Below are 10,518 nucleotides of genomic sequence, written 5' to 3'. Positions count from 1 at the left end.
CGGTTGTGTCAAACATCTTTTGTGATATTGGGTATGTCGTCCCTCTGACATAGGGAAGCTCAAGTCACAGAAACACAGAATATGTTGGTAGGGACCACATTGGGTCATCTGTTCAACCTCCCTACTTAAGCAGGGTTATCCCAGAGCATTTGGCACAGGATTCTGTCTATATGGTTCTTAAATATCTCCAGTGAGGGAGACTTCACACCCTCTCTGGACAATCTGTTCCAATACTCTATCACCCACACAGTAAAGCTCTTTCTTATGCTCAAGTGGAATTTACTGTGTATCAGATTTTGACAGTTGTCTCATGTCCTAGTGGTTGGCATCACCAAGAAGAGCCTGGCTCCCTGCTCTTGACACCCCTGCCTTAGACGTTTATACACATTGATGAGATCAAACCAGTGTAAATTCAGGAAGCATGTGTTCTATTAACAAAATGTTCATCAGAAGGGCAGTGATTTCTGACACAATTTTTTGGACAGTTACTTTGATCATGTTCTTGTATCTGGGTATTATAACACAGATGGAATCATACAATTGTAGAATGTGAAGGGATTAGAATGGACTAAAAGATCATCTATTCCAAACCCCTGCTGCCTTGGCAGGGACACCTTCCACTAGAGCAGCTTATTTCAGGCCTTATCCAACCTGGCATTCAACACTGCCAGGGTTGGGACATCCACAACCTCCCTATGCAACCTCTTCCAGTCTCTCCCCAGAAGACTAAAGAATTTCTTCCTAATGTCTAACCTAAATTTCCCCCGTTTCAGTTTGTACCCATTACCCCTTGCCCTGTTACTACAGTTCCTGACACTGACTCCCTCTCCAGTTTCCCTGTAGTACCCTTCAGATAGTGGGAGGTTGCACACCTTCTCTTCTCCAGGATGAGGAGACCCAACTTTCTCAGTCTGTCTTTGTAGGGGAGGTGCTCCAGTCCTCTTACCAACATTGTGGCCTCCTCTGGACTTGCTCCAGCAGTTCTATGTCGTTCTTATACTGAGGGCATGGGAACTGTGTGCAGTAGTCCAGGTGGGGTCTCACATGAGCAGAGCGAGGGACAATCACCTCCTTTGACCTGCTGGCCACGTATGTAATTTATTGGCATAGCAGAGAGGAAGGGGAAAATATTTATGTAAGAGAGGAGAAAATTATGCTGGCAGCCCTCAAGCTGGTGTAGTTGCTGCAAGATGTACTTGCTTGATTCCACTTACATGTTGTCTATAAGTCTGTGTGTACATTTCATGAAATATTAGAGGTAATGTCATCCAGGCTTATGTTATAGTCCCAAACAAGGGTTCAGACATATTTCACAAGGAGGCCAAATTCGGAGAAAAATTTAACTCTGAAAGACAGTTGTAAATGTGAATTTAATGGGCGAGATAAACCACATGCTCAGTTACACTTTTCCCCCCATCAATAAAAAAAGCACAAGTAAATTCTTGTATGACAGAAAGCTCCCTTCACCTCATTTAGTCAAATAAAAGATGTGCCTACTTTTTCCTTTGAAAACTCAGAATTTGGTATGGCAGGAGGCTAGACTGGCTAGACTTTCCTGAATTTCATCTCTCATAGAAAAACAGCAAGGTTATTTATTTTAAATAATCTCCACCTGCCATGGGAAAGCTAAAGAATTAAAAACAATAGCAGTAAGTGGGCCCATAACTTACATTGAAATGCCATCGTGAAGTGTATGCCACACTCTAACAGAAACTTGCTGACTTTGTTTCCACAAATTCTTCTAAAAAGATACTCCCACATTCATTTTCATCACTCCCCTTTCCTTATACATAAATAAAGGAATATTGCACTGCTTCCCTTTAACTATGACTACTGAATGTTGCATGATGACTGTCTAGCTATTTCCTCTTTTGCTTTACCACTGCCTCTTAGCCCTCTGGGAGATTTCTGATGGCACAAACACAAGTAGGACATTGTGATTTAAAATGAAAAGCAAATCCAGTTACTTGCTTGTCTAAAAATTGCAGAATAGGGATTAAGGAATATGAAATATAAGCAGAATTGCAATTTTTCAAATAGCCCAAGAAAATTATTTCCTGTGTTCTACTGGAATGAGTAACTAAATGTTACAGTGAGCCATTAGATCTGTTTTGATGATGAATTCAAAAATTTGTATGTCATCTATCATTCAGATGCACTATGAAGCATTCTTGCACTGACAAAGCTATTACTACTTTCCTGCTTTCTTACCCTGTACAAGAAGTCAAGCTATCTTCTTTTCTAAAGGCAGGTGTTACTCCTTAGAGAGTAGTACAAAGCATAAGAGTAGCATACCCTTTGTTATTCATCCATCGTGGTTTGTTGATATGTCACACTGGGGAGAAGAGTTTATTACAGAAGTATTAGATGAATAAACCCTTATGGAATTATGAAAAGGCAAATAGACTACAAAGGAGTGTCAGGATTGTTCTGTTTCTCTCCATTCTTTGAAAGATGATAAAATTTAATTCTAGTTTCTATATGTACTGAGATTTTGTTTAGAAGTAGTTTAAAAATATGTTTTTGAGCATTTATGAAAATATGGGTTTGCAACTCTGCACTTCCAACATTAAGAAAGGCTTTGCAACAGAAAGGCATTGCAATCCCACAATAGTGGGATTTCTCTGACTCTTTCACAATGTTTTTATTTAAGAAAATAAATAATTAGTAGAACAGATGTTTCTAGAGAAAAAAATTAAATGCAAGCCCTTACAATACTCTGTAAGTATGCAAATGAGAAAGGCATTGCACAGCTGACATCTGGACATGAATCACTTCTCAGGAAATCTCTCTAACTAGAAGTGCCCTGCACAAGAGCCCGCAGTTGGTGAGACCACACAATGACTAGGACTTGGTCCAGTTAAGAGGTTCCCTCAAACTGCTGATGGCTAGTAACTTTCAAGATATAGACAGAAGTTAGAAAAACCCCCAGCTTTTCACTTATGAGAGCCTAGTATTTTATAACTAGACTCCTGTATCAAAAAGATGGTGCCTGCTTGGGGTCAGATTGCCACTCCTTTGCAAGGTACAAAAACCAAAAGGAACTGGTTTGAGAGGCACATAAAGCTACCAGCATCAGTCTGCTCCACAGCAACTACCCTGCACATCACTTCACATCAATCTGAAGCTCCCTCAAAGCAGATTTTTAAAGGTCACTGCACATACACTGACTTTGGCACTTAAAGCTACAATTAACAGTTCTACTAAATGGGTTTATGAAGACTAAAGCACACAAAGAAAACATTTGTACACGTCACTGCCATTTAGCTCAAGCCCATCTGCACTACAGAGTCATGCTGCAGCTGTTCACCTTGTTTTGATGGGGCTGGATTTAAAGCCAAGCCAGGGTCTATAACTCATATTGATAGTAGCAGCTTAAATAAGCCATCTGCCCCCTCTGACTGCCTAGGATGACCACAGAGCAATTCTCCTATTCAGACAATCAAACTGGAGATATATTTATTGCTACAATGTGCAAGAGAAGCCAGTCTTTAAATATATGTAGTTCTCATCCCCAGAAGAAAGGCAGGTTTTTTTCGTGAGAGTGCATCAAGTCACCTGCAAGGCAAGAGGATTTGAAGTGGCCCACCCTTCACATGTATATTGACAAACACCTCCTCTGCTACAAGACCTCCAGTGCCACGGCAAGACACACTGCTTTCAGTTATCAAGCTGATTTGCTGCCATGAGAATTTAATTAGATGGGGGCACAAAGAGACGCTGCTGGTAGTGTCCACACTGTTAAACACAAACATCCCAAGATAAGACGCGTAGCTGCTTTCCAAGAAACAGCCAGTAGTCAGTAAAATAAGGAGCATACCTACAACTAATAAACACGTAAAAACTCATAAAAACTATGCTGCTTTTTTGTTGCTCTGACAGCTGTATCTAATCATCACAGCTGTGCATGGTATTCAAACAGAATCTGAGTAAGCAGAGAATAGACATGGTTTCCTACCTAAGGGAAGCACAGAGCTGCACAAAGATGAGCAGAGTGGAGGGTTAGACTGCCAGAGCAGAACAGTAGTAAGTAAGTAAGTAAGTAATATGGCAAGACTAGTATAAAGAGGATGGTTTGCAAATAAAGGGTCAAGATACTTGAAATTATATGATTATGAATTATAGAGTGAGCGATACCAGGAAGGTAAAGTCTTGCCAACACATTTTCCACAGATGACAGCTTCCTAGCCTGTCTGACCAAACTGATTGCAAGTGTGTAGGCAATAAGCATCTTTCCAGGAAGTGTAAGCTCCCCCACCATAAGAAATATTCCATGAAAAATTTTACTTCAGTAGTATATTTGAAAATGTATTCAGTAAATTAGTTTCCAGTCAAGTTTTCTGAACAATCTGTATTTCTTTTGTGTTCTACAGTTTGGATTCACAGGGCTACTTCACAATACATTGTCTTCGTATTTTAGTATCACCTCTGAATGTGGAACTTCTGCAATTCCTAAGGCAGTAAAACTAATGGAAATATTAGCAAATAATCTACCACTTCTTTAATGCATTACAGTCCTGTTGGCTTCCTTAGAAACAATGAAACAGTGGCCTTTTCTGGATTTGATTTACAGACACAAAAGCATTCCATGAGGTGCAAAAGGAATATTTTAACTTGCCCAAACCCAACACAGGTCACAAAAAGTTGAGAAGAACCTGACTGCATAAAAACAACTCATGCAAAGAAGTATAAATAACGGTAACTCTTTTTTGTTAGCTTGTTTGTTTTTAATTATTTAATTGAACCTTCAATAAATGACAGATACTTGAAATATATGTTGAAGCACATACTGAGTAGAAATCACAATTTATTGCCTTTGTTGCAAGGTAAGGAAATTAAGAAGGCTCTAGTAGAAGGGAAAAGTAATTCTTTATTGACAGAGGGGCTTTTTTACTTTTTAAATTAATTTTTTAGAAGAACTTTGAAAGTTAGTTTGACTATATGGAAAACTGGGTAGTCAAGAGCTTTTGAAGCTCTTTTGAAGCTCTTGGATCTGCCAAAATCTTCTCATTTCCCTCCTAAAACAGCAACAGGTTTATGGCTGAATTCCATACAGAAGGTGAGGTATTGCACCACTTTCCCCTGTTCAAGTGTCAAAGTAATCTACATTCTGAACAAATAGGAAGCACCCATTCAGTTGCCTTATCACAAAACACATTAATATTACTTTTTCTCCCTCGGTAATCAAGGCAGTAGCATCTATGTGAATGCATATTTTTCTAGTCAGAGTTCAGTTTTCTTTCTAATAGTTGGAAGTGTTAGAGATCTATCTCCTTGCAGCAGCAAAGCTGGGCTCTGGTCTGCTGGAGGAAATCAACTAGATCCAAATGCAAGATGTGCCTCTTACAGTGGAAACTTGTGACTAACATGTACAAACCAGCTGAGAATGGGTTTGGCTATGACCTCAGCCCACAGATTGTAGTGATGAGCAGGTCAGTGATAAGCAATGTCATCTAGGCAGGCCAGGAGGCTGAGATGCAGATTGGCACTCCTACAGCACCACCGAGGCAGGACTGACAGCCCCGAGCTAAGCTGACAAACAAACATTCTGTTTATTCTCACTGTTTTGCGTGTCACGGGTTTCTGCATCACACACTTTTCAGCCATTCCTCTAACAACAGATGTATTATTTCTGTCCTTACGTCTTTTACAATCATGTGGAGGCTTCTTAAAGTAATAATTTACATTTACACACCTCTCAGAAAAGTGAGTATTAGTCCTCTCCCTCTCTGCCCTCAATGTACAGAGTGTACTCTCCTCATTCCTCTGCTCCTGCAGAGTAGAACTGAAGTACAACCAGATTAGCCTGGATGGTGTCTACTTATTCCAAATGTCAATTCAGAGATGCCAAAGACCAGGTATTTTATATAGGTATTGTGTTAGTTCAGCACATTTGTCATACTGATTTGTAGCAGTAAGAATTCAACAGATCTGTAAACTAAACAGTAATGCCTTGAATAAGCCATCTATAAGAATTCAGTTTGACAATTAGATATGAAAAGCTTATTTTAGTGATTAGCCCAGTATCATCCAGCAATTTGATAGCAAAAACAGTGAATCAGAACTGGCTGATTTAGGGACCAGCTTTCTCTTCCCTAAAGCTTTGGTCAATGTTTCCCTGCTGTCTCATAAAACACAGGATATATAGACTAGGACAGTCACCTCCAGTACATCTGGTACAGTCTGGGGCAAGATCGCTCTTGAGGGGGGTATTTTAATGACTGTTCACTAAGTATGCTGAAAGAGGCAAGAATGAAGACTGAAAAATCTTAAAACAAGCAGCCTCTATCATTTGAGAGTTGCATAGCGCTAAACATGTGCTTTGTGTCATAGCCCTGATCATGTGTCTTGTCAAGTGAAAAATTGCAAGCCAGTGCAACCTTGTGATACACATAGGGTTGGAACATAGAGAGATCTCTGTTCCTTTGGCCCAGGAAATAACTGAAGGAGATAAGACAGTTGTGCAGAAGGAGGGAGAAAATATACTCTAGGTAGGCCTCTAAATAAATTCTAAATCTTTACCAATTTTGAATATATTCTAATGGATCATAGTCCTTTTCTTGTGATTTTTTAGGGGAAAAAAGATGATGTTTAACATCATCTGCCTTCTTCTCATGCAGACCCCTTATTTATAGCCCCATTTGTCTCATATTACTCATAGCACTAGGGATAGGCTCTGATTTTCACAACTCAGTCCCCTCAGCTGCCATTTCCAGCAGCATTTCTCATGAAACCAGTATCCTTCAAGTTCCCCTGTCTCCCAACTTTCAGTCCAGCTTCTTATACTCAGATTTTTGGGCTTTACGGCATTCTCAGCAATCCACTGGCACAGTAACAGCCAGTATGACTTTATTCTGTCACTCTTCCTTAGTTTCTCCTTATATCTTTTCTCTTCTGAATCCCTTCCTGCCTCTGTAATCCCTAATCATGGTTTGTCAGTAACAGTTGTCTCATTCACATCATTCCAGCCACCTCGCTCAAATATTGTATGCAATCTCCATCTCTCACTTGTTCCTGTGGAAGTTGTTTAAAGTTACTTAAACTCCACAAGATCTGGTGAAAGGACAAGTCAATCCATTACTGTAATTTGCTGAACCATTAGCACGTCTGGACGCATTCACAGTACACAAGGCTGTTCTCAAAGTTGCATAAGAAAGCTGGTCAGAGCAAAAGGGAAACATGCTGGTCTTTAGCTTGTCAGAACTTGTGTGGAAACTAAAATTCAAATGTCAGGCTGAAATAAAGAAAATCTGCAGGAATCAAATTCTTGCTGTCACCACAAGGAGATGTACTGCCTGTCACCTATGGCCTGGATGGCCCAATAAAAAAATTATACTGTCATTGCTAGTAAGAAAACTAATGCTAGCATTGCAAGGCCACAAGAACTGGTAGGGTGTTAGGTTTGTTAATAGTTTGAATGAATTTACTCAGAACAAACTGAAATTTGGTATCAAGTGTCTTTTGTTATGATGTAGAGTTTAAATGTGGGATGATACCAGAGACCTTGAAAATATGTGCACAGGCTAAAAACAGAGGCAACGAGACTATAAACATCTCACTGGCAGTCAGCTTCTGGTTCCTGACAATTATAATCTTAAGTGCTGAGAACACTTCTTTAGACATAACAAGGAGGAAGCAATCAAACAACAAGTGCATGTACTTTATGCACTGTTTATGAATAAGAAAAATAGATTATATGGCCATGGGAAGTTAACACCCCCAGAATTGGAGAGTGTATCATCCAAGGAAAGGAGACCAGAGAATTAGAATTCACTGACAGTCAAGCTTTTTTGAAATGTACTATATCTTGATATTTGAAAGGAATTGTTGCTGGCAAATGGTTGTCATCACTGGATTATCATGGAATTTTCTTCCTAAAAACTATATCAAATGTGCAAGCACATCTCTTTCAAGGACCAAGGCTCTTCAAATATATTTTATTATGTCAGTCAAGTGCTAGGGCTGTATAGAAGTATGTGTCTGAATACACAAACTACATGCACTTGTTGTCTCAAACTCTGTAATTCCTGAATAAAGCATTACTGCACGTAAATTCAGTTTGCCTAGTGTGATAACTATCAGTGTTACAAGTATCACACTGACAAGCCATGAAATGGCCAAGCAATTGCACTAAACAATCATTGTAGGTCCCTTCCAGCTGGAAGTATTCTATTGTATTCTCTGTATGCTTCTCATTATTGTCTGCAAATACATCCATCAAATCCTCAGCGTGAGTTGGCTCTCCCACTGAAATAAAAGACAAACCTGCAACAGAACCAACATTTTAGACATCACACAGGAACACAGTTTCACAGAATACAAAGTTAGAATTATTGCAGCCAGACATTTATTAGGAAGTGTTAGGAAGTGTAAAACTGCCTGGGTTGGAATGGTTCACAGATTCTGTACTATTATTATTTGTTTCTGTATCAGTTCTTACTTTAATGCTTTACATTAAAAACAGTTTCACAGAATACAAAGTTAGAATTATTGCAGCCAGACATTTATTAGGAAGTGTTAGGAAGTGTAAAACTGCCTGGGTTGGAATGGTTCACAGATTCTGTACTATTATTATTTGTTTCTGTATCAGTTCTTACTTTAGTGCTTTACATTAAAAATATTTATATATTTTTATATATATTTTTATATATATATATATATCTATCTCACTGCATGTCATCTTATGTTCCATTCTACTGCTTTTTAATGCTGAATAATTAAAAGCACAGGGGCTCAACCTTCTGTTATTTTTATGCTATAATATGCAAAATGTTATTATGTCATTGCTGAATTATTCCAGAAGTTAATTACTTGTGTTCTGGAGGCATATTTTTTCGTGCTTCTTTACCTGATGACTGAACAAGGAACTTGCCCCAGGAAAGAAGGGTGTGTCTGTTCTGTGGAGGTGGTGGTAAATGTTTATTCAGGAAGAACTTAGAGTACCTAAGGAACTACAAGAACAACTTTTGGCCTCAAGCCATGTAGTTTAGTTGGAGAAATGTCTCATGGGGTAGGTGGTATATTACAGTGTAAACTAAAATTCACTGAAACGTAGCACATTAGAAGCTTGCTTCAGATACTACAATTAAGAAACACTTAAGGAGCTGCTTTTTCAATCAGCAAACTTTTGGAGTAAACTTCATTATAATTATTCTCAGTGTTTCTATGCATGCAGTATAAAAGTTACACTCACAAATTGTTTTGCATAGCCAATATTGAGTGTCAGGTGGTTTCATAAATCATTAAATTTTAGTATCCTAAAGTTCAACAGACTATGATATGGCTTTCAACACTATGTAATTTCTGAAATTATACTGTTTTAGCCCATATGGGATACATCAGTAATACCTGCAGTATAGTTTCAACCTTCTATTTTTTTCTCTGTAAAATTTTCATAAAACCATTAAGTATGTATTACCCATTGCACAAATGCAACATTTTTAATAGGGACTGTACTTGACTCAGATCTCTTTCTGTAACAGTCATTCAGCACCCCTAAAAAAGCTAGGCCTGCATTTGTATCTACCTGTGACTGCAGTCAATGTAATTGCTCAGTTGAAATGGTTAGGGTGAGTTCTGTTGTCAGGAAACTTTCTCATCTATGAGACAGCCTCAGGCAACTCACCTGTTTCTAGAGAACTGGCTGGTTTTATACAGATACAAACATTTTATATGGTCTGGAATTCTTGGTCACACAAAAGAAAAAAATTTGTATTTATACGGTGTTCTCACCATAATTTACAAAAGTCAATCCTTTGTAAAAGACAACGTCCTATTCAAGAGCCACTGGCATATTGCAGTGTATCACTCATCAAGGCCATCTCTGATTTTCAATTGAGGCAATTTCTTAGGCTACCTCTTATGTAGTAGTACACAGCTTACAGCCTGTTCGATCAGTCACTGTAGTCTGTCAGAAGGATGCAGTTCTCCTTGGGGAACAGTCAATACCAGCAAAAAGAAACTACCGTGCTGTAACTGTGGTACTAACATTGTGCGTCAGTGGGACTCGGCTCTGCTTCATGTCACTCACCAAGACAAAACAAACCAGATAAAGCAAACAAAAAACCACCAGACACATACCATAAAATCGTAACAATCGAAATTATTGATTTTCAGTTCTATTAAAAACCTCACAGATAGGCCCAGAATGTCACAAATGTATCTGCATGTCAGTCAGAGAAGGATTTTGGAGTAAAATAATCTCAGAAGTGGCCTTAGCTACCGCATCACATTTTACCATTTATTTCCACGTATCATGGAAAGTTTTGTCTGAACCAAGTCTCTACAGCTCCTGAAAGGAGTGTGCAGTGAGGTGGGGGTTAGTGTGGTCTGCCGGGCCTGCAGTGAGAAGAGGAAATGGCCTTAATCTGAGACACGGGAGATTCACATTAGATATTAGAAAAAAACATTTGTCACTGTCAGGGTGGTCAGGCACTGGAATATGTTTCCCGGGAGGTGGTGGAGTCACCATCCCTGGAAGATTTTAAAAGGTCTCTCTGGGTGGAGCACCCAGCTGGT

General features: G+C 39.0%; 1 protein-coding gene across 1 annotated transcript in view; it reads left to right on the top strand.

Moving 5' to 3' along the window:
* Nucleotides 1–9,560: 9,560 nt before the first annotated feature.
* The window catches only part of NANS (N-acetylneuraminate synthase), a 10,322-nt gene continuing 9,364 nt past the window's right edge, over nt 9,561–10,518 (top strand). The window contains exon 1 of the mRNA XM_005430343.1: nt 9,561–9,569. Coding sequence (XP_005430400.1) covers nt 9,561–9,569 — 9 coding nt within the window. The remainder of the gene's footprint in view (nt 9,570–10,518) is intronic.

Source organism: Geospiza fortis, unplaced genomic scaffold (genome assembly GCF_000277835.1).
Source record: "Geospiza fortis unplaced genomic scaffold, GeoFor_1.0 scaffold1048, whole genome shotgun sequence".
Classification (NCBI taxonomy): domain Eukaryota; kingdom Metazoa; phylum Chordata; class Aves; order Passeriformes; family Thraupidae; genus Geospiza; species Geospiza fortis.
This window is presented reverse-complemented; position numbering and strand designations above follow the sequence as displayed.